The 24,401-nt window shown below is 50.4% G+C and overlaps 1 protein-coding gene across 3 annotated transcripts in view; it reads right to left on the bottom strand.

Annotated features, from left to right (window-relative positions):
- Positions 1-1,408: 1,408 nt before the first annotated feature.
- Positions 1,409-24,401, bottom strand: part of Coro2a (coronin 2A) — a 52,614-nt gene continuing 29,621 nt past the window's right edge. The window contains exons 1-11 of one of the 3 annotated variants that reach the window (XM_051161783.1): positions 17,462-17,593; positions 13,282-13,398; positions 10,694-10,843; positions 9,444-9,623; positions 8,631-8,747; positions 7,393-7,497; positions 6,552-6,648; positions 5,300-5,412; positions 4,898-4,988; positions 3,675-3,946; positions 1,409-2,517 (exon numbers count right to left, since the gene is read on the bottom strand). In XM_051161783.1, coding sequence (XP_051017740.1) covers positions 2,386-2,517; positions 3,675-3,946; positions 4,898-4,988; positions 5,300-5,412; positions 6,552-6,648; positions 7,393-7,497; positions 8,631-8,747; positions 9,444-9,623; positions 10,694-10,843; positions 13,282-13,398; positions 17,462-17,506 — 1,419 coding nt within the window. In that variant the 5' untranslated portion in view covers positions 17,507-17,593 and the 3' untranslated portion in view covers positions 1,409-2,385. Of the gene's footprint in view, positions 2,518-3,674; positions 3,947-4,897; positions 4,989-5,299; positions 5,413-6,551; positions 6,649-7,392; positions 7,498-8,630; positions 8,748-9,443; positions 9,624-10,693; positions 10,844-13,281; positions 13,399-17,461; positions 17,594-24,401 lie in introns of those variants that run through there. The other 2 variants (XM_051161767.1, XM_051161776.1) reach the window with 2 other exon arrangements.

Genomic DNA, 24,401 nt, shown 5'->3' on the forward strand with positions numbered 1-24,401 from the left:
GCGGCTTCTCTTCTTCTTCTTCTTCTTCTTTTTTTTTCCAGACAGGGTTTCTCTGTGTTAGCCTTGGCTGTCCTGGACTTGCTTTGTAGACCAGGCTGGCCTCGAACTCACAGTGATCCACCTGCCTCTGCCCCCCAAGTGCCACCACACCCTGGGAGATGAGGGCTTCTTTGCCACTTGAGTGGAAGTGGACACTGCCTTAGTGGGCACTGTTGCTCCATTAGCTCAAGAACATAAAAACATAATCTTAAAAAAATTAACTGTCCCTCTCCCTTGATATGAAATAATTTAAATAATTTAATCTAGATGTAAAAAAAAATAAAAACAAAAAAACAACAAAAAAATTTGTTCGTAGCTGCCTGTGACCTGTTCTTGAATGTGGGGTCTGGGTCTGGGTCCCTTATAGTGGGGAGAGCCTTTTGCAGCGGGGATGAGAGATGGTGTTATGTAGAGAGTGAAGCTCTCCAGACCCCACCCCCAGGCACACATAGGTGGCAGCCAGTGGCTTTGGACTGGTTTCTTCCCTCTGGGGACAGCCTGCCTTCTGAACATGAGATTGGAGGTTGGGGGTGGAGCCTGGGACTTAGCCTTTTACTCAGGAGCACAAGTAAGATGAGCATAGCTGGTTCATCATCGGGGCTAGAGTCCTAGACTAGTGACTGGTAGCTGGAGACTAAACCAAGGACCACAAGACTCTGGCGTGTGCAGATACCAGGGGTGGTGAGTGACAAGGCCATGTGGGTGTCTTGGGATTGTACGGGTTCCATTGCCAATACAAGTGGCAGGAGACCACCCTGTGACTCCACCCAAACTGTACTGAAGTCACCTGGGTAGCTTGTCCAGAGGGCCACACCCTTCACAGGAGAGTAAGCTTCAGTGAGGCAGGTCTGGCCATCATATGTCCATCCAGAGGGATGCTGACAGATAACACGGTGGAAATCTGGTTTGGGAAATCTAGTCTGAGTGACCCCTGCAGTTCTTGCATGAGTGACCCTGTGCGATGGGGGAAACACTGTCAGACTGTCCAGAGGGGAGTGGGGGTGGGGCATCTCCTTTGGTAAGCTTTGTCTCAGATTCTTCTCAGGCACCAGCTGGGCTGCTGTACTGACCACCAAGCAAGCAAGCAAACCTCAGAACAGGGCACAAGATTCACAAGGCGGGGGGGGGGGGGGGGGGGGGGGGGACCAGGCTTTCACACCAGGTGCCATCTGGTCCCACTTTCTCACCTAGTGTTGTCAACCATAGCCCTTACTGGTGGGTGACCACAGGCCTTTGCCACATCCAGTGTCAGGGCTGGGAAGGAGAGGGACCCTACCTCCCAGAGGCCTTTAGATAACCTGGGGTGGGGGAAGAGTCTACTTCTGCTCTCCTGGAGGTGGCAGACCATGGAGTCAGCTGACATGGACACGGCTCTGAAGTCTGTGTCCCTACCTACGGAACTATCTACCCACATCTGGCTGATTCTGGTTGGAAGGATGGGTTTGGCCACTGTCTGTGGTTTAGAATTGAGCCAAATCTTCACTGCTTCCCCTCAGATTGAGTCCCTCAACCAGTGTGTGAGTTTCTGTATTATACCCAGGTCATCGACCCACAGGCACAGTCAAGACTAAGTCTTTGGTGGCAGGCCACAGAGAGGGCAGCTCATTCAAACATGCCCCTTGCTCAGATGGAAAAACTGAGCCCAGAGAGACAAGTACTTGGTAAGAGGTCATTGGGTCAGTCTGGACACAGCTGAGGTCAGAACCAGCAGATCTTACTGTGGGGATTGGGAACAGCACTGTCATAGACCCAGCTGGACAGACAGTACCTTAATCCAACCTTTCTAGGAAGCAAATTTCTCCTGCCTCTCTCTGGGCCTCAGTTTCCTCACCTATAGAATGAAGTAATTGAGCCAGATCAGTCGTTTTCCAATTTGTAAAAAAAAAAAATATATAAATAAATAACTTATCGGTCAAAGTATATATTCTAGCGTGGGCTGAAGTTGTTGGGGAACCTCTGTGGAGTGAGCACACTGGCTAAAACTTCCCCCCGACTCAATGGCCAGAGTTGCAAACCACAGGCAGGTTGACCTACCCAGTCCTTCCAGATCTTTCTACCAAGCTTTTCCCCTCTGGGAGGTCATAGCTCCTCACTAACCCTTAAAACCAGAATTCAGCAGATGAGAGGGTAGAGTCTAAACCAGCCAGGACAGAAACTGCAGCTGAGAGAGAAGGCAAGAGGAGAGGGCACCAAGTCCCACCGGGATCTCCTTCAGCCATTGAGAGTTTTCTTTTCTGGTATAAAATATATAAATAGTGGTTCTTCTCGGGGACCTGTGGTTCGGTTCAGGACCTCCCCACAGAGCCTAGCCGTGTCCCTGAGGGCGAGGATGGCAGAGACGTCTGCTCAGAAGGGTCCTAAGCCCATCCGCAGGTTTTTGATCTCAAGTTCCAGCTGCTTGGTTTGGACCTCTCTCTGGATCAACAGCTCCCGGAGCCTCCGGATCTCCTCCTGTTGCCGGTAGAACATCTGCAGCAGCTGGGGATGGGCAAGGCAGAGGGCAAGGTCATCTGGGTGCCTGATAGGCAACAGCTCAAAGGCTAAGCCACACACACACTTTGTGACTTGGCTGACAATGGTTAAACATTAACAAGGATGGCCCTTTCTCTTGCTTACTTAAGTAAGCTTTGTTTATTTTACCCAACAATGAAGTTCAAATAGTTTGACTGTATTACATCTCCCCTTCCCAGGTCCCTGAGGGTATTTGGTCCTGAAGACTGGAAACTTGGATATTCTTTTCCTTTCACTACTGCTGGACTATGTGGCTAATATCAATAATTTGGCAGGATCTAGACTTCTCCTATGGAGTTGCTAGTTGAGTTAACCGGGAGGGGAAGACCCTCCCTAATGGCGGGTGCCATCATCCCATGGGCTGCGGTCCTGGACTGAACAAGGAGGAAGTAAGCTGAGTAGCAGCATTGGTCTCTCTCTGCCTCCTGCCTGTGGATGCCATGTGACCGGCTGCCATGCCTTTCTCACCATGGTCAGCTGTGCCCAAATAAACTTCCTCTAAACTGTCTTTGTCCAGCATTTTGTTACAGCAGCGGCAGCAGCAGCAGCAGCAGCGGCGGCGGCAGCAGCGGCGGCAGCAGCAGCAATAATACAGACATGTTACACCTCACCTGCCCTATGAGTAAGTATTCTCCTCTGGAAAGAGGAAACTAGCCCCTAACTGTGATTATTACCACTATACAGAATAGCCACTAGATGCAGGGCACCCCTGAAGGTCTTTGCTGTTCTACCCAAATGCCCGTGACATCTCCTAGGGTGGCAGTGTTCGTACCTCCTCGTTTGGTGTGGGAATGGAAGCTGAGGTTGTTTCTGCTAACAATCTGTCCACTATTACGCCAAGCTGGCCCACAACAGATGCTTAAAGTGGGCTGGCTCTTAAAAAACAGGCCTCAAACTCCCAGAGCGCCCAGTACTAGGACCATAACGGCACCACGTCATCTCTTCTGCATTTCACAGACTGTTCTCATAACTGTGTTATGCATCATCTTGGTTTACGGGTGTTGCTCAGAGCCCACGTGGTGACTAAATTTGCTAAGGGCGGTAAGGTCCAGGCCAAGGCATCCAGCTGGGAACCCCTTGGCCCTCAGTTCCCCCCAAGCCTACCACCCTCTCTCCTCTCCTACCTCATTTTCTGTCTTTGGTGGGGGGCATTCAAAAACATCAAAGCCATTGGTGAGCCAGGACTTCTCCTCCAGCCGATGCTCTGTGGTCCACTTCGGCGTCTTCTCTTCCAGCAGAGAGCAGGGTGGCTGGCCACCACCTGTAACTGGCTGGGCCATGGCTTCTAAGGGCCGGGGTGAAACCTGGGCCACAGACTTGGATATGGGTCTCTCTGGAGGCACTGGCTGGGAGTCCAAGAGCTCGGACCCGGGTCTAAGGGACATCATGATAGGTTCTGTGGGGGTGGAGGGGGGCGAGCAGAAGGCTGTGAAGTAGGCTGAGTGGCCATGAGGAGATGTTCTTGGGGGAGGGCATGAACATAGGGCCAGCACTAGAGATAGCCATGGACCCATACCAGGGCAATCAGGTACCAATATGTGTAGCACACACGTGGGGAAGAGAAACTAGCATGTAGGAACAACATGGCATATATACTGGAGCTGCTCCCAGATGCCTGAGCTCCTCAAATGATGCCTGTCCTTGCTCCCTCCCTTCTATCCCTACAGAGGTCTTATGGTACAGCTCTGGGAGGCTGTGCACTCCCAGTCTAACTGCCTCAGCTCTCCCCAGAGCACAGCCTGGTCTTGGCGTGGCTTTGTAAGGAGGGACCCACCCACAGTGTTCTCTGCCATCTATCAAGCACAGTAGTTTTTCTGACACCTTCAGGAAAGTATTGCAGACACAGAGAGGAGGTGGGGAGATGGGCAGGGCCTGTCTAAGGGCCTCAGACAAGTGGGAAGTGGCACTGTAGTAGGAGGGTCACCCATGCTTTTGGGGGTGCATGAAGTGAAGTAGGGGTGTCATGGCAATGTGGAGGGAGCCTGCATCGCTCTCCTGCTGCTGACAGGAACGGGGAAGAATCAGGTCAGGCAGTGGTCTCTTGCCTAGAGAATGTTGGCCTAACAAAGGAAATGGTGAGGGAGGCCGAGGAGGGGGGCGGGAGTGTGGATGAGGCACCCGGACAGTTTTTCTATGGAGTGACATCTTTTGACCAGGAGTTTAGGGACCAGGTGGGTGAAGCCTCTGCTTTCCTGGCATTATACATAACTGATCCCTGGGGTCTGGTTGACAAGGGCCTCTCCTCTAGAGCCCAGAAAACTAAAAATCCAGGCCAAATTCCTCTGCTACTTGGGACCTTTGAGACTCCATTTTCCTACCCCAATGGCTTGTTCCCAGTATCCTTCACCTCTATTTATTCCGCTGAGCCACTCATAAGCTGTCAGGGAGGGCTGGGCCGCTGCCGTGGGTGGGTAGATGTCCTCTTGGTAGGATTCTGACTGCAGACAAAGTGGGGACAGTGAGGGCAGTGCTGAGCCTTGAAGTCCGTCTCTCCCAACCCCCGCTGAGTGAGGAGCCTGGGCCAGAGCACAAAGGCTCTCCTCGGGTCCAGTACCTCAGGGGCAGAGCAGGGCAAGTGTTCCTGGTCCCAGGGCTATCCTACTGACTGTGAGAAGGGCCTTCCCTTGCAGGAGCCACCCTCAGCCACCCAGGGGGCCCCCACAGCATGGGATGGGATTCAGAATTCCCACACCCGGGGTCTGTGTTCTTCTAGGTGGGTACCTCCCCATGACAGTCCCACCACACGTACCCTCCGGGGAACAATCATGGACACCGGCTCAATGAGGCTTTTAGTGGTGATCAGCTTGTAGAAGCGGAAGATCTCACAAGACGACACGTCGAGACCTCTCTTTGGCATGATACCTGTGACCACATGGCCAAGAAGAGATGAGAAGTCCTGGCTGGGCTCCGGCAAAGGCCGACTGCGCGCCTGTGATCAGAAACTGCCCTCTTCCTTCTCTGTCCTCTGTGACAGCTCCTGACCAATACCTGTGCTGGGCTGCCCTGGGCCAGGAAACCGAGCTGAAGGACTCCATGTCCAACAAGCACGGCCTCTTCCTTCAAGGTTTAGTCATGTTAGCTGGATCCTCAAGTTGGTCTACTCTGCTCAAAGCTCCCCATTTCCATCCTCATAGACCTAGAACTCAAATGCTTATTTCCTATTTTATTTTTTGAGACAGGATCTCATGGAGCCAAGGCTGGCCTCGAACTTGCTATGTTGCAGAGAATGGCCTTGAACTCCTGATCCTCCTGCTTCCGTCTCTTGCTTGCTCGGATTACAAGTATATACCAAAACAACAACCCTCATTTGTTGTTTTCTGAGGCAGGGTCTTGCTGTTATATAGTCCAGGCTGGCCATAAACTCCTGATATTCAGGTCTCGGCGGGAGTCTAGGATTACAGACTTATGTCACTAAACCTGGCTATCTAAAAGCTTCTAATATGGCCACTCCAGTTCTTCCTTTTCTTCCTTCTGTTTGTTTGACACAAGGTGCCACATAAACCAGCCATGACCTTGTTACACAGATAAGGATGACCTTGAACTCCTGGTCCTCTTGCCTCCATCTGCCAAATGCCTTCCACTGTCTTAGGAATCTGGTAATGCAAGAGGCACCAACCCTGGACTTCCAGAGCCAAGCGCCCCAGCATGCCCTGTTTGTCATAACTCCTCCAGTCTGGGGAACTGATGGAAGGCGGGGCGTGGTGGCACATGCCTTTAATCCCAGCACTCGGGAGGCAGAGGCAGAGGCAGAGGCAGGCAGATCGCTGTGAGTTTGAGGCCAGCCTGGTCTACAAAATGAGTCCAGGACAGCCAAGGTTACACAGAGAAACCCAGTCTCGAAAAACAAAAAAACAAAAACAAAAACAAAAAGAAAGAAAGAAACAGATGGATACAGGCCACACGTCAGTGCCCCTTTGCCAACCCCTTCCTGTCTGATGTCTCCCCGCACCAAGGCCCAGCCCTGGTGTCCTGACCCCACATGGCTTCGGAGCATCACTCACCGATCCCCTTCTGTGGGTTGTAAGAGCGGTACTCAGTCAGGTAAGTCAGGTGAGGCTTCTCCGTGCTCACCTCGTAGTAGCGGATGTTCCCATCTCCCTGGGCGGGAAACCAGGGGGGTCAGAGCTGGGCCATCAGCACTGCGATGGCCCCCGTGACTGAGTTCCATCTCCCTGGGCAGGGGACCAGGAAGGTAAAAGCTGGGCCATCAGCACTGCGCTGGCCCCCGTGACTGAGCACACTTTCAGAGTGGACAGCTAATGAACGCATCCCATATGGGGACACTAGGGGGCTACGCCCTTGACAGTTACCAAGGCCTGACCCCAGCCCACCCATGATCCTCTAGTGCAGAAGTCCTGGGAACATTCCCACATGACAACCACGAGGAAGTCAGGATGGCAGGACTCAGAGACCACTCTTTGGCTCTTAGCCACAGGAACATTTCCGGTTGTCAGTCACTTGGAGGTCCTGGTACTGGCACACTAACTAGGGAACAGAGATTCTAGATCAAGGGGACCCATCCCCGCCCCCACCCAAGGAGATCTACTCTGCTTCAGATTCAAAAACTCCCTGTTGAGAACCATCACCTGGCCAAGGAGTTTGGGAGGAACAGCTTGGGTAGGTGAGGGGTCACGCCTGGCTTCTGGTGGCCCTAGGGAGCTGAGGAGGAAGGGAAAAGGTGCTCTTGCAGAGAAGAGGCTAGCTACCAATGTCTGTCTCCACTCTGCACCTCCAAGGACCCTAGGGTGTTTTCTGGCCATCCAGGGAAGCTAAAGCTTAGCATAGTTCTGTCTCCTGTATTGGGGGGTCCAGAGGTCTGTCTCCCTCCTGTGCCAGGCTGACCTTCCCCACGATGTACAGCATGCCGGTGTCTGAGTCGTAGAAGGGAAACAAGACACCCGAGGAGCCATCCAGGTCTTCCTCTGTGAGGGGCATGGAAAGGTTGTCCTGCAAGCAAAGGGAGACTATCAGGACATGAGGATCACTCCCAGAACCCTTGCTGCCCTGGGTGTGTCCACAAGTGAGTGTGGTTGGTGTTTGAGACTGAAAACTTGCTTTTCTGTAGTGCGCATATATTTTGGGAAGAGGTCCTGGTCCTCAAGACGCAGTCTGTGGATTATTCTCTGGTGGAAATGATGTTTAAGCAGTACCTCCCCATCCCATCTTGTCAGTCTTTTATAAAAAGATTTTTTATTTTATGTATATGGGTGTCTGTCTGCATGTGTATCTGCATACCATGTACATGTAATGCCCAAGGTGACCAGGAGAGGGCGTCAGACTCTCTGAAAGGGGAGTTACAGTTGTGAGCTGCCTGTGGGTGCTACGAATCAAAAACCCTGGTCCTCTGCATGAGCAACAAATGCTCTTAGCCCTTGAGTCATCTTTATCAGCATTTTTCTCTTAATAAGTCTTTTAAAATTTATTTAAGACAGAGTTTTACTCTGTAGCCCACACTAGCCTTGAACTCAGAGCAATCCTACTGCCTGGGATTATAAGCATGGCCTACCACATCTGGCTGGCCCCCCCCACTCCCCCTTCCCCAGCATTGAAAACCAAACCCACAGCTTCCTGAGACTAGAAAAATACTCTACCACTGAGTTACAAGTCTCTTTTAAAATTGAAATCTGGGAGATACTTTTGAGGCTGGTCTTGAACTCACAGTCCCTGTACCTAAGCCTTTCCAGTAAATACGTTTTCACTTGCCAGACTTGAACTGGTCCTTTAACTCTCAGTTCTCCTATCTTCATCTTCAAGTGCTCAGTCTGGCTTCCCACTTAATTTAACAAACGAAGGTGACAGGTCGCTTTGTCTAGCAGATGGGAAGCCCTGTGTTCGGTCCTCAGCACTTCCAGAGTCCTAACAGAACAGCACTGCTCACCTTCCACACACAGCGGGGGGGGGGGGGGCTACTATCAGCACTGTACCTGTTCTCCAGATGTCCACTGCCTTACTCTAGCCCCTCCCCAGAGCATCTCTTGGGGCTCCACCTGTCTCCTGAGTGATGAGCCCTGCAAGGCTAGCTAGCTGATGGGCGGGCCTGCAGGGTGACGGTGAGGTGGTGAGGTCAGGTGGAGACGCACCTGGTCCCATAGGGCCATCTGCCGATTGTTCCAGCGGGATGTGCCCGTGGATAGCAGCTTCCTGAGGTTCCCCAGGAACAGTACCTTGTTGGCCCGGTGTCCCTTGTAGTTGGCTTCCTGGAAGGAATAAGTGTAGTCAGTGTTGGACAGCTACGGGGAGGGGATTCCCAGTTGTAGGTGGGGTCCCTGCCTCCCCACTTGGCTCCTGCTGTAACCCTGGTTACAAGGTCTCCTTTCATCACCTGTGGAGACACTTGGCACACCTCCTCCAGGAAGCTGTCCTGGGTCCCTTCCATCAAGTGAACCGCCCCCCTCCCACACACAATTCTACTGACAGCTGCTGCCGAACAGAACTGCTGCTCTGCCCTCGCCACTCTTTTCTTGATACAGGGTTCTCATGATGTAGACCAGGCTGGCCCTGAACCCTCCTCCTGAGTGAATTGGGAGGACATGGCTGTGTACTGACACCGGAACTGTCCTGTTTATCTCCAGTGAGAAACCACGAATGGTCCATTTCAGCTTCTGAGCAAACAGAGCCTCAAAAGACAGAATGTGCTGGCCTAAGGTGGCTCCTGACCCCTGACCAGTGACAGCTGAGGCACGTGACCAGCTCTGAGGTCAGAACAGACTCACGGCCCGCCTCTGTGGAGAGGTGGGCTGTTTCCTTTCCTCTGGCCTTAGTTTTCTCATCTGTAGAGTGGACACAGTAGATCTCAACGTCCCCCACCCCCCACCCCATGATGCGGAGGCCAGCTGTGGACAATGCTGTCTGTCACCCCGTTCTCAAAGCTAGATCTTGGGTCTAGCACCAACCTGGAGGATGATCCCTCGTCGGGGGTCAACAACCCGAATCTTGCGGTCCTTACAGGTGGTGGCCAGCAGGCTGCCATTGGTGTTGAAGGACATGGAGAGGATCACATCTTGGTGACAGGTGATTGTCCTCATGGGGCTTGCAATTACAGACTCCTTTGTGTCCAGGTTCCACACCATCACCTGCCCGGCAGAGCGCTGGCTCTGAGCACAGTGGCCACTCCGCCCAGCCCCCCACAGTCACACAACAGCAGGCAGTGGTGAAATATAGTATTCCCAGGAGGGAAGACGCAGCTGGCAGCCAGGCCACTCATGAGGGGTGTGGCTGAGGCTGTATGTGCAGCAGGGGATGCTGGGAGTCAGGCTGTTTTGTAGTAGAAGAAAACCACCACTGGCCTTGAAGCAACAAAACATTTATGCTGGGAGTACCTATGGCGTGGGGTTCGGTCAGGAGCAGCACACCCCACTTTCTGTGCATAACTGGGGATGCCAAAGGGACCTGTAGCCACAGCCTAAGGTGTGAGTAGCATTCCCAGAGACATAGCCACACACACATCTTCCACAGCAACGGATAAACAAGCATTTCTGACTAGAACCTTCCAACAGCTTCTCCTTCTTTTGGACCTGAGAGGTTCCTGAGATGCCTTTGTGAATCCTAATACAGTTAGCAGAGAGGAGTTGAAAAACCATCGCAATGGGCCCACAAACCCACCCTGTCTGCAGACTGGGGCTCACGAAACTAAGGCCCAAGGAGAATCATGGGAACACTGCCATGCAAGTCAGAGACGAGTTGCGGCAGACTCCTAGTCTCCAGTGTGGGGCAGGAACTGTCCTGGTCTCCAAGGCCAATGGCTTCTGGGCACTAGGTAGAGATGGGGAAGAGCCCTGTGGGCCGAACCCTGCCCTGTGAGGCCGACTGCAGTAGACTGAAGAGCGCCCCGATCCTGTCTGCATAGACCCTCAATGGGATTTATTTGTCAACTGGGTATTGACAGATATAGTTAGTTAACATGAGGTCACAACAAATGTAGGAAGGCTCTTAATCTAGCAGTAGGTAAGAGGAGGCATGGATGTACAGGGACACGGCTATGAAGGCAGAGGCAGCGACCAGAGTGACAGAGAGGTGTAGAAGGGCACTCCCCAGCCTGTAGAAGCAGGGGGCCGGCCGCCCACACCTCGCCTGAGTCTTTTGAGTCTATAGAGCTGCCAGAGAAGCTTCGAGACAAGTGCCAGTGTGTGACTCTCAGACTCACCTTGTAGTCATAGCCGGCACTGAAGAGGATGTTGGCGGCCGTGGGGTGCCACTCCACCAGCCCGACCCTGCGCGAGTGGCCCACCAGCTCCTTCCTGTAGGTTGTGAGGTTCCTTGCCAACAACTGCTTGGGAATGTTCCAGATCTTAATCTGGAGGAGAGACACGGGTAGAAGTGTGAGGGGGGGGGGATCTTGGGATTGTTGCTCTCATCAGCCATAGATCTGGTAGTGCCTGTCAGAAGGACCTTGTTGCTCTCTATGGCCACTCCCACCCAACGGAAGGGAAATTGGAACCTCTCCAAAGTCCTCCACCAAGCAGGTCTCCCTTGACCAGAAGGGAGGCCTCACTCTCAAACTTGCCCCAGGGCCTTTGACCATCCCCATGACCTGGGATGAGCAGGCAGGGTGGACTGAGGATGGACAGACGTGCCATGGCAATGGGTAAGGTCTGCGTCATGGAAATACACAACACAGAACCACAGGGCAAGCTGCGTGGGGCCATGGAGCGTGCAGGAAGTGCCACGTGCTCGGTCCTTCCACTCTGTGGGCTCTCGGGCTCCAGGTCAGTGTTCAGGTCATACCCCGGAGATACACAGGCTTCCCATGAGGCTTTGCTTGCAGCCCAGGGACATTTACTTCCTGGTTTCGGCTTTACGATCAGAAGGTGAACTCTACTTGCTCTACCTGCAGGACACATCAAGCTGAGCCTGGGGTGGGGCTCGGCAGGGACAGGTTCTGGGCTTTTGGAGCAGGAGGTTTGTCCTGAAGGAGGTAGCAGCTACTCTATCCTGGGGAGGAGGTGCAGGGAGCACTTTGCAAGAACGCATTGGCATGGACTGGGGCTGCTGCCACCCAGGCCCCATCATCCTGTTCCTTCCCCTCCCCCTGAGCACCCAGAAGCCTTTTGGGAAGACCTAGTAGGGTGTGGTGGTCTACAGGGGTCTACAGTGGGAGAATTGTAAGTTCAAAATCTCAAAACAAACAGCCCCCAATTAAAACAACAATGATAAAATTCCCCACTTCTTCAGATCTTCAGAGCAGGCCTGAAAGGGCAGGTGTCAGGAGGGTAGCCATGCTACTCCACCCCTGTCTTGCAGAAGTCCACTGGCTAGAGACCAGCCATGTTCTCGGGCCTGACCTTCCTTCTGTCCTTAGGTCTGTCAGCAGTCTCCTATGTGGAATTTTCTGCTCTGAGACAAAGTCTTGCTCTACAACTCAGGCTGGCCTTGAACTTGAAGACTTCCTGCCTCAGCCTCCTAAGAGCTGGGATTATAGGTACATGCCCCCACACCCAGCCTTCTCAGAGTTCCCTGCCTTTCTTTCCTGCTTCCTAGTCTAGCTTCCTTCCAGAATGAATTCTCTTACCCTTTTTTTTTGCCTGAGCTGTAGGCAGCGCTGAGCTAAATCAGGGTTATAGAGGTTGCATTGGCATCCCTGGCGTTTCTCATAGTCCCTCACTTCTAATTATATATATGTAGTCATTTCTCTTGAGGGAAGTGGCACAGTCATGGGGCAGAGTATAGGCTCTGAAGTCAGACAGGCCTCAGTTGAAGCCAGCTCTTGCTGCCCATGCTGTGCATCCTTGGGCACGGTGCAGTACCTTTCTGATCCTCAGCCTGTCAGTGGTGAAACACCCTAATCCGTAGGGTGCTGGGAGGGCTGAGTGGAGGGGGTCAGTGTGCAGACTGTGGCTTCTATCCATACCAGATTACATCTTATTTACTTGGGTGTGCTGGAGTGCACACACTTGCCGCTGTGTGCATACGGAGGTGCAAGGACACCTTGCAGCAGTCAGTTCTCTCTTTCCACCACTGGGGCCCACGAGGTTGAACTCAGGTTGTCATGCTTGGCAGAAGCCCCCTTTACCTGCTGAGCTGTCTCTCCGGACTGTCCCTACTTTAATTATTTGTTCGTGACTGGGCCTTTTGTTTCAAGCCACTACCACTGTATCTTTGAAGTAGGTGCCAGAGGGATAACAAATAATGATGAACATTGTGGGGACAACGTACGTGCTCCTGGCATGGAATTTGAGCTCAGAAGCTCACTGGGGGTTGGGTGTAGCGAAGATGGCTACGCTCTCAGCTTCTCAGGAGGTTGGGGCAGGAGGCTGGCTTAAAACTAGGAGTTTGAGAGCACCGCCAGTAACGCAGAAAGTTGCTGGGCTTGGCCTGTTGGAGTGGCTTTAGGTCTATGTTCACAGAAGCCCCTCCCTTGTCCCTCATCCACTTGACGTGGACTGGCCTGATGTCTTCCGGTCCCCTCACAGCATCTCCAAGCCCCCAAGGGTGGAGCTTGTACCTCATTAGCTGTACTAAGAACATGAGTTTCACTGGATCCCCATGAGATGGGCAGAAGGTATTACACCCATTTTATAGGGGGTGGGGGAACTGAGGCCCATAGAGAGGTGCCACGAGCCCCAAGTCCCACACATCCACGATGCCTCCTCCATCTCTCACTTCCTCGCTGTGAGGCCGCCTCAGCCTAGCCGTTAGCGAGACAAAAGCTGGGACTGGACACTGATGGCAAGCTTGAGCACCTGCCTTCCATCTGCCCCCCAGCTCTCCTCTGCACGCTGTGCCGGCACTCACCGTGCAGTCTTCAGAACAGGAAGCAATCTCAAAGTCATCAAAAGGATTCCACTTGATGTCCAAGACGTTCCCTCTGTGCCCGCAGACCTTGGGGTAGTGAGGATCCAACTTTCCCGTCTGTAAAGCAGTGTCACAGGCATCAGGAGGCTGTTGTGGTGTCGCAGGAGGCTGGTAGGATGGCTGCTAGCTCCTCACTAAGTCAGCAGTGAAATGGAAGGGGCAGAGCTGGGGCAGCCTACCTTTCTACACCCGCTGTGTGAGCCTGGAGGAATCACTTCACTTTTCTTGTCCTCCTTAGTACAGGGGAGGATGTGATGGGTGTTTCACAGTGTAGGACTGAGGACAGTGGGAATGGTCTGGGCTTAGTGCCCAGTGCCCAGCAGGTGCTCAGTATGGGCATTTTCCTTCCCACACACAGCTGCAGGAACTAGTGTGGTACAGCCCTTTCTGAAAATGGCCTGGCAGTTAAATGTGACCCAGAAGTTCTGTTCCTAGACATATCCCCGAGAGAAACGAAAACGTGGATCCACTTGAAATTCATTAGCATCCGCAGCAGCACTGTCTGACAAACAAAAAGAGGCAGCCCAGGTGCCCACCAAGTGACAAGTGGAATGAACACACAGTGTGCAGCACAGTTAGATGGTGGAATATTACTCAGCCAAAAAAAGGAGCACGATGAGTGAATCTGGAAAGCATTAGTCTAAGTGAAAGAAACAGACATGAAAAGCTACTTAGCAACAGGTGAGGTGGCACATCTCTGTGACCACAGCACTGGGGAAGCTGGGCAGAAAATCAAGAGTTGAGGCCAGCTTGGATTCAAACAAAAAAAATCAGATACTAGTTAGGCACTGGTGGTGTATGCCTACTGTCCCAGCAACTTAGGAGGCTGAGGCAGGAGGGTCTCAGGAATTGAAAGGAAGCCTGCGCAGCAAGATGGTCACACACATGTGGAACACAGGGTAGAGACTGTAGCTCAGAGACAGAGCACCTGACTAGCATGTGAAGACCCTGGGCTCAGTCTTTACCATCAAGGAATAAGGATGTGTACATGGGCACATCAACAAATATGAGTCGTGTCATTTGCTACTGATGTGTGAGGGGGTGGAAAAGGCTAGCCTTGTCTATCAGATGGCTCTGCTTCTGTTGTTGGAAGCAGCAGCTTCCTGGACAGGGCAGGCAGGTCACGCTCTCCTAGGCATCCTGAAAGAGACCAGTCTTGGCTAACAGCTCCTTGCCCAGCCCCCAGGCCACTCTGTGTACTGTCCTCAGAGTGCCCCAGCCCCCCACATACGCATACTATGTTGCTCAGGCTGGCCTTGAACTCCTGATCCTCCTGCCTCCACATTTCCTGAGATGGGGTTATACATGGCATCACAGGGCTGTATCACTACAACTAGCTTTCAAGGTGAGGCTTTGAAAATTAAAATCTGACCACGTCATGTACCCGTTTTCACTCTGCAAGCCCCTTCTTCAGGCCTGAACTGTAACTATCTCCTCCTTGTAGGACTGCAAAGGGTCAGGTGAGACACAGAATGAAAAGCCCAACAGGGAGGAAGCGAAGTAAATGCTCAGCAATAGTAGCTATATATACCCACGACAAACAATGTACCTCAGGCTGAGAGGAAAAAAACAACAAAAACAAACAAACAAACAAAAACAGAAGAAAATGCTGTAGTGTATGCAGATGGTGGCACACAGGCTTCTTCCCTTTTTCTTTTTTTTTTTTTTTTTTTTGAGATAGGGTTTCTCTGTGTAGCCTGACTGTCCTGGAACTCAGACCAGGCTGGCCTCGAACTCAAAGATCCACCTGCCTCTGCCTCCCAAATGCTGGGATTAAAGGCGTGTGCCACTATGCCTGCCTACACAGGGTTCTTTTTACATCTTCATTTTCTTTTTTCTTTCTTTCTTTTTTTTTTTTTTAAATCTGAGATAGGATCTCTTGTAGCCTAGGCTTACCATTAACCCTTTATGTAGCCAAGGCTAGTTTGGAACTTTGAATCCTCACCTCTGCTTACTGTGGGTTATAGGCATGACCATACTATCTTTATTTTAAAGCAAATTTCCATAATTTGGCAATTAACAAAAAGGAGTTTATTTCTGTAATCCCAGCACTTGAGAGGCAGGGGCAGGAGGACTGTCCCTAGGGTGAACATAGTCTGAGCTACATACTAAGTCCAGATCAGCCAGGGCTATGAAGTGAGAACTTGTCTTAAACAATACAAACAGAACTACAAAGTTTCTGAGAAGCTGGTCCTTCTAGGATTAGCCAAAAGTTTGTTCCTGAGCTCAAAGCATTCTTAGAGAGTAGGAATGGTGAGCACACAGACCAGGCTTTCTAATGCTGTACCCATGGCAGGCATCACTAATGGATCATAGTACTCTCAAGCACAGACTAGAGGAGAGACACTCCTGGGGTCATTGGGACTCAGAAGAACAGAGCCAGGCCTCTGCCCAACAAATTGAAATGGACTTCCTGTGCTTTGAAGAGTTCTAATCTTCTCTAAATTGTCCTGGCCCCGCTTCCTCCATTCTTTCCCTTTTCTTGTATCATTTCCTGGGTCAAAGAGCATGGCAATACAGAATCTTTTGCTATAGGCCTGATTGCTCTGGGTCTTTATCTCTGTTCTCTGGCCCAGAGCCATGCCCTCATATCTGCCCTGCAGGTTTCTCAGGAAATGCTAATTGTCAGGCAGGTCTTGGGCTAACCCTAGGCAAGCTGCCAAGAGGACACTGACACCACACCCTCACCTCCAGTAGAGCTTGCAGCTTCAGGGCTAGGTTGACCTTTGGGGCTGGGCTCCCCTGGAGCTCCCAGAACAGGAGCCACATCAGTCCACTCAAGACCCAGGGCATTAACGGCCTTAGTTAGTCTGAAGCTATTGACTGGGCTGCTAAAAAGCCTGCCTGGGAGCCACGTTCATAATCAGGGTGGCATTTTTACCTTTTTGTCTGTTAGATCAGCATTCAGCTAGGGAGGGGCTGCTGGGCTACTGTCTCACAACACAAGCTTTAAGTCAGGGGTGACAACCCTGTCTCTCTCAAACCTCAGAGAGGCCTGACTGGCGACAGGAGCTGGCTGCCAAGCCTGTATAGGCCCACAAGCCACCAGAGGGCTGCCCTGAGGCAGGTGCAGATGGCAGGAAATTAGGATCCCTACAAGGTATAATGAAGGGTGGGGGTGGGGCAGCGACAGATCCAGTTCTTGGGATGGAGAGAGCTGCACTGGGGCATGGCTCTACCTACAAGTAAGCTAACTGCATCAAACTCCTTCCAGTAGCAAAGTGGAGTTTGGGAGGCGTGGGTGGGAGAGGGGCAGAGAAAGTCACACAGTGTAGCTGCACTGCAGCTGACTCCCGCTTCCTGGCCTGGAACTCCTGCTATGCCACTCATTACTGTTGGAGCTGGGCCTCTGAGCTCTGCTCAGGACCGTGGCTCCTTCCTCTACAGAATAGGGGAAAGAAAAAAATTCACTCGCAGTGGTGGGGGGGTGAGGAGAAACGTGCAGATACGGGCTGAGAACTTGCAGGGGACACACTGCTTTATAAACCAGCTTGTATTGATTTATCTGAACCCATTGCAATTATCAATTAGAGCTTTGTAGGGTGCTGCGGAACGGACTTGGGGTGTCATACATGCTAAGCAGCCTTTAATATTACTGGGCTACACCCAAACCACACCCAACTTTAATTGTTGCTTGGTATGTTCCAGAGCCGGAGGATATACTTATTATAAGAACAAACCATTCTAGGGGTGGGGGGGGGTAGGGTCAAATATACATACACATATGCATACATACACACCCCCAAAACCACACATACACATACATGTGCATACATATACACACACTCACCCACCAGTATACACATGTACACACATATACAAACACATGTATGTATTCAAATGTGTGTGCATACACACATGCATATACATGGGTGTACACTTGCATACATGCACACAGAAGACACACCACAGACACATGCATATATATATATATATACACACACACACACACAGACAATGCACACTGATAAACACACACATGCACACACACACACACACACACTCAGGAACACATACACACAGCATTTCCTACATTGCTTTAAGAAGGGTTAGTTTGCCTCTGAGAACCCAGTGAACTGTCCTTTCTGTTTCCTCTAGTCCAGCACAATCATGTGATCACCTGGTCCCTCAGACCTTGGGCCCCTTTGATCTGGTCCCTGTGCATCAATGTCCCAGGGTCTATCTTCTGGGCTTTCCTTGCTTTCTTTCTTCCTCCATACCTCACCCAAAGTCCACATCCCTTGTGCCCTGGGAGGCTCTGATACAGGCCCCAAAGCCCATCCCTTCTATTCCTGTTTGGAGGCCCCAGGCAGCTTCTGCCCACACCTTGCCGCTCCCCTTTGCACCCCAGCAGGCCTCGGTTGCCAAGGCTGCACAGGAGGTTATGAAACAGCCTCTGGCCTTCCTCCAGAGGCTCACCACAAAGTGCACAGGGGAGAGGCACCTTGCCTGAGGTGGAACCCTTTCAGGGCCTTGAATCTCTGCATGGGACAGCCCGGCAGGCACTCTGGTAACACCTAAGACAGGAGGCTGTGGCGCGGTTAGACAGCTGCCAAGCTGCACTCTCCCCTGCATTATCAGCAGGGCAGTGGGGCTGCTGCCTTTCACTCATCCCTGGGCCTGGCCTGGCTCTAATCTCTGGTAACTGGTGAGAAGCCAGTGAGTAAACAGCCAGAGTGTTGCAGCCCCTGGAGCTCAGAGAACAGGAGGCTTTCTAGCCACACCCAGCTCCAAGCTTCTCATCTATAGCTCATGGGGCCCCAGCAGCCGATCAGGACAAGGGGTAATACTTCTGCAAGCAGAGCAGTGTAGGCGAGGCCCCAGCGGGTGCGCATGCCTCAAACCCCCTATGATAAAGGGGCTGCTGTTGCGTTCTAGGAGAGCTGGCACCGGTGGCTTCCCGCCCCTTTTTTGTCTTTATAGTGTCTGTTCAGGATTACAATGGAAAGAATGAGAGAGAGAGAGAGAGAGAGAGAGAGAGAGAAGAAAGAAAGAAAGGATGGAAGAAGGGAAGAAAGAAAGAGAGAAAGGGAGGAAGGAAGAAGTGTACACTTGGCAGGGGCCAGGTGACCTGAGCATCCTTATCAAGGCTGTGACACTGAACTGCAGCACTACTGGTAGCGAGTAATCAGTAGAAAGGCACCCAGGCTCTCACTGTATTATTTCATACACATGATTATGAATCTGCAAGTAAAAAGAGCACAAACCAGTGCTTGCTGCCAAAATCACATGGGATAAGGTGAGACCCACTTCCTCCACACACGTGCTGGGGCAGAATCACGTGCACACACACACACACACACACACACACACACACACACACACACAGTGCTGGGTGTATCAGGAGTGCTGGCAACTCTGGGGTAGGCTGGGAATGCAGAGGCTCTGGACAGACCTGAACCTTCTCAACAGGCATCTCTATGGTCCCACAACGGTGTGACAGGCTCACAGGTGGCACCAGCTGTTGTGCCTGCGTTCTCGGGAGTCTGACACATGTCCTTGAGCTATGTGTGAGATTGCAAAAAGCCCAAAGGACATCAGGTGTGATGCTACACTCCTATAATTCCAGCACTTTGGTGGGTGGAGACAGGGGGATCAGAGTTCATGGCCAGCGTGGGCTATGAGATTGCTTCCAAAAATGAAGGGAAAAAGTGAGAAGGGTCTAGGACCGGACTACGAAGCACAAGTGAGTTTCAACCCTCAGGTGGCTTCCCACTCAACTCAAAGGAACCCAGACTTTCTGGTTCAAATCGCCTTCCTGACAGTCTCAGTATGGCGCCCCATCATGCCTCACCTCCACACCCTTGCTCGAGAGATGGGCGTGTAAACACCACTCATTCCCACCCTGGGGTCTCTTCACTTGCTTCTGCTTGAACACTTTTAGAGCTGAAGCCACTGTCTAGAGGCATCTCCCAGAGAACGCCTTCCTGGACCATCCTGTGTGAGGCAGGCCTCCCCTAACCCATGTCACCATCCATCATACAAACTTGATGCCCACTGAGGAACACATTGGTACTCTCACCAGTAGTTAATGCAAAGTGGAAAGAATTTAAGCAGTAAAAACCAGGAACCAACTAGTTCATTAGCTTTTTCCTGCTTTGGGGATCAAACCCACGGCTTTGCGGACTCACTCTACTACCCAGCTACATCCCCGGCCCTAATTATTTCCTTAACTAGTGACAAATGCAGCCCGTTTGGTGGACAGAACCTTTCAGAAGAGCCCAGAGCTTGGGAGAAACTTGCAGGAAATGAGGAGCTTTCAGGTCCCTCTACCTCCGAGCTGTAAACAGTCTTCCCGCTGTGACTAGACCAGCAAGTGCCACTCACTTTGACTCTCCATCTTGTAAACCTTCATCTCCCTCGGACACTTTCTGTATCTCACCCTGACAGTCAAGGCCCTTTTCATAGGGCCCCATCTGTTTCTCCAGGGCTCTTCCTCTTCACTTTCAAAGACAGCTCATCTGTTTGAACTGTTCTCTGAGAGCCCCACAGCTATTTCCCGCCCTCCCTTTTGCCATTTAGAACCACAGGGCTCAGCAGCCCGAACAATGGTTAGGTAATTTGCTCAGTCAATGGAAATCTGTGAGCGTTAATTATGAGTCAGTAATCCAGTATAGGAGTAAACAAAGCAGGCCCCTCCTCCTACTTAGGAGGCAGAAGCAGAATCATGGAATAGCAGAGCACATAGTCCTAAACAGAAAATATGCTGTGGGTGTATCCCAGGAAAGGAGAGTGTACTCCCCTGAACAGGGGAGGTGGAGGCAAATCAGCTCAAGATTTACTTTAGCTACAAAGTGGCTATCCATGAACATGGAATCTATTCTCAGTCATTCACACTTTTACAAGCTCTTCAGTAACTCTATAATTTTCTCCCAAGTCTGCCTTGTTTAATTATAGGTACCCTGTTTTGTTTCTTTTTTGAGACAAAGTCTCACTATGTAGCTCTGGCTGTCCTGGAACTCTGTGGACCAGGTTGACCTTAAACTCACAGAGATCCACCTGCCTCTGCCTCCCAAACGCTGAGATCAAAGGTGTGCACCACCATGTCCATGTCCAACTTTTTTTTTTTTTAGGTTTTTCAAGACAAGGTTCCTCTGTGTAGCCCTGGCTGTCCTGGAATTCGCTCTATAGACCAGGCTGGCCTCGAACTCAGAGATCCTCCTGCCTCTGTCTCCCAAGCGCTGGGATTAAAGGTGTGCACCACCACTGCCTGGCTACAATTTTTATTCCACTAAATATAACTAGAAAATGTTATATTCACTTAGTGACATTTTCTGTTTCTGGGATGTAGAATGTAATTCATTTTTGAATTTTGAATTTTATATTCAGCTTTCTTCCAAATGCTGTTTTTTTTTTTTTAAGTAATTGACTACATATTCTGTTTAAAATTTTTTAATTATAGCCGGGCATGGTGGTGCACGCCTTTAATGCCAGCACTCGGGAGGCAGAGGCAGGTGGATCACTGTGAATTCGAGGCCAACCTGGTCTACAAAGTGAGTCCAAGACAGTCAAGGCTACACAGAGAAACCCTATCTTGAAAAACCAAAAAAAATTTTTTTCAATTATATTAATTTATTGTGTGTTTGGACACATGCTTAAGTATGTGTGCAGGCAGCAGAAGACATTTTTCGGGAGTCAGGTCTCTCTGTCCACTGTCTGGGTGCCAGGTACTGAACTCAGGTTGTCAGGCTTGTTGACAACCAGCTTTACCCACCGGGACCATCTCACCAGCCACTGAGGGCCATCACTTTTCAACAGGATGCTCATAAACATTGCTTTTTTAAAATGTGTGTCATGTCAGCACTTTTTACCAGTGCTATCAGCCCAACAGTGAACAAGAGGACACGGTTGTCCCATAGTGCGATGAACCAGAAGGGCACAACATTGAGTGTATAATATTCCTGCCCCAAATAACAAGTGAGTCTAATCAAGAGACAGAAACCTGCAAATCTAAACTTAGTCCCAATCTACAAAATCACCAGCCTTGCTCCTTAAATATAAAACATATAAGATCTTTATATGAAGACAAGGAGACACAACAACTAAATATAATGTGTGGCCCTGAATTGGAACTTAGATCAGATTGAAAAAATGGTGTAAGGGTTGGGACAATGACCAGGATTTGAACGTGGACTGGATGCTGTCACGCCACCACAGCGTGAGACATTTCCAGGAAGTAGTTATACAAAAGAATGGTCCTGTCCTTACAATATGATAGTGTTTAGGGGGAAAGGGTTAGATCTGTAACTGTTTCCAAGTACGCACAAACCCTTAGGCACGCATGAATGCAAAGCACTCATTGCAATTTGGCAAAGGTTAATAACACCTGGGAAGCCACATACAAGACATCCAGAAGCTCATTCAATTACACTTGCAAATTTTCTGTGTGGTTTACACTGTTACACAATTACCTTTATCCCTAGGGCTACACTTTGGGTATGGAGTGGCTTTTTAAAAGGTCTGTGATGAAGATGAGGTCCCAGGGAAGTGTGGAGGAGTCCTGAAGAGTGGAGCCTAGCAGAAGGTCTTTAGGTCCTGGGGGGCAACCCCCCCCCCGGAAGGAGATGTGGATGGGAACAGTAGAGGTGCATGCCCATAATCCCAGCATTCAGGAGACTGAGGCAGGAGGATTGCGAGTTTGAGCCTCGTATGCTCTAGACAGAGAGATCCTGTCTTAAAAAGGAAAAGGTGGGGCTGTGGTACGTTACTCGCTGGTGATGTGATGAGCAGTTGTCTGGTGCGTGTTTACCCTGTGATGTGCCACTTTTCCTAAGGACCACGCAGAACAGGGCCAGCGGATCATGGACTGGAGGATAGACAGTTGTGAGCTGCCACACGGGTGCTGGGAATTAAACCCGGGTTCTCTGGAAGAGCAGAGCTCCCAACCACAGAGCCATTTCTCCAGCCTGAAAGCTTTGTAACGGCATCTAGCCTGATATTGTTCTTATGTATATTATATGTGTGAGATGCAACAAACATGCCCCAAAGTGCATGGAACTGAAATGTTCAGCCTCAGGAACACTCGGGCAATAAATCAACAGTTCAGCAGGACAAAAGCAGCCTCTGACTTCACAGCCTTGCCCTGCTCCAGCAAGGCCTTGGTTTTCATGGTATCCTCTAATTTGCTTTTGGTTGAAAATGTACCACTTAATTATTTGATTCTTACAGTGCAATTAACTGATTTAATTTATTTATTTATGTTTCTTTTCTTTTCTTTTTTTTTTTTTTTTTTTTTTTGAGACAGGGTTTCTCTGTGTAGCCCTGGCTGTCCTGGAACTCACTCTGTAGACCAGGCAGGTTTGTTTGTTTGTTTTTGTTTTTCGAGACAAGGTTTCTCTGTGTAGCCTTGTCTGTCCTGGACTCACTTTGTAGACCAGGCTGGCCTCGAATTCACAGCAATCTGCCTGCCTCTGCCTCCCAAGTGCTGGGATGAAAGGTGTGTGCCACCACCACCTGGCTGAAAATCTATTTTCTTTTAATATTTATGTGTATATTTTAAGTATATGGGTACGTTGTCTGCATTTACATCTGCACACCAAAAGACAGCATCAGACAGTAGAGAGCTGTCATGTGGGTGCTGGGAATTGAACTCAGGTCCTTTGGAAGAACAGTGAGTGCTCTTAACCACTGAACCATCTCTCCAGCCCTAGTACAACTGGTTTTAATTTCAGGAGGATGGAATAATAGAGCCTGTACTTTGTAATCTCTGGATGAGACTGTGCTGTATACAGGTATGTGTTGTATTGTTAAGTACTGTGGATAGTAACTTATGTCCTGATTATTTTTTTCTAGCTTGGTAATAATATGAACAATGCTCCCATACTTGCTCACTTGCTCGCTCTCTCTTCTGTTTTTGTTTGAGTTGTTTTGTTTTTGTTTTGAGACAGGGTCTCATGTAGCCTAGGCTGGCCTCAAGTTTGTGGTAATCCTTCTGCTGTGGCCTCCCAGGTGCTAGGATTACAGTCAGAACCAAGGTGTCTGGTGCCTGGTTTCAGGAAGTGCATCTTGTGTTTTTTCTTTGTTTGTTTGTTTAAAAAAGCCTCATGTACCACAGGCTGGCCCCAATTTCCTTATGTAGCTAAGGATGATCTTACTTCCAATCCTGGTGACCTTGCTTCTTGGTGCTGGGATTACAGGTGTGTACAACCATGCAGTGTTCATGACCCATGAAGCGAAGGGAGCTCAGGGCCTTGTGTACCAACAGAGCCACGTCCTAAGAATGGAGTTCTTTATGAGGCAAGTATCTTCAGCTGCTCATGGTGGCTTCCACCAGTAATCCCAGCACTCTGGAGGTAGGGCAGGGTGACTTCCGAGTAAGACCCTGTCTCAAAATGGGGTGAGAGGTGGTACCTGAGAGATGGCTCAGTGGTTCAGAGTGGAGACTACTCTTGTAGAGCACCCAGGAGCTTGGTTTGCAGCACCCACATATCAGGCAGCTAATGACTGCAACAGCTTGGCTGCTAGAGGATTGGGCACCTCTGGCTTCCACGTGCACAGACACAAGCGCGCGTGCACACACATGTATATATGTAGGTATATATGTGTGTGGTGCATATGTGTATATATATATATATTTTAAGCAAATATACTTTTTCCATTTCATAATTTACCACCTCTGTTATTTCTTTTAGGGAAGTTTTTTTTTTTGTTGTTGTTTTTTGTCCAAGACAGTGTTTCTCTGTGTAATCCTGGATGTCCTAGAACTCACACTGTAGACCAGGCTAGCCTCAAACTCAGAGATCTGTCTGCCTTTGCCTCTCGAGTGCTGGGATTAAAGGTGTGTGCCACCAGGGCCCAGCTAGGGAAGTGTTTCTCCCTCAGTTTGCTAATGGTCACAGGATATTCGGTGTTTGATTCCTACTTGAGTCAGTACTGGCAGGGGTCTGCCCATTTCAGGCATGCGTTCAGATTTGGGGTCTCCACTTGCTCATGTCAGGGTGCTACTGGCTTTCAGGTTCACAGCTCTCCTGCAGGGATGCACTGCTTTTGGTCCTTTTGGATCGTCTCTCAGTCAGTCAGTCAGTCTTTCCAGTGGCCACTCGGTTTATCTTTCAGGTTTT

The sequence above is a fragment of the Acomys russatus genome, chromosome 2 (genome assembly GCF_903995435.1).
Source record: "Acomys russatus chromosome 2, mAcoRus1.1, whole genome shotgun sequence".
Classification (NCBI taxonomy): Eukaryota; Metazoa; Chordata; class Mammalia; order Rodentia; family Muridae; genus Acomys; species Acomys russatus.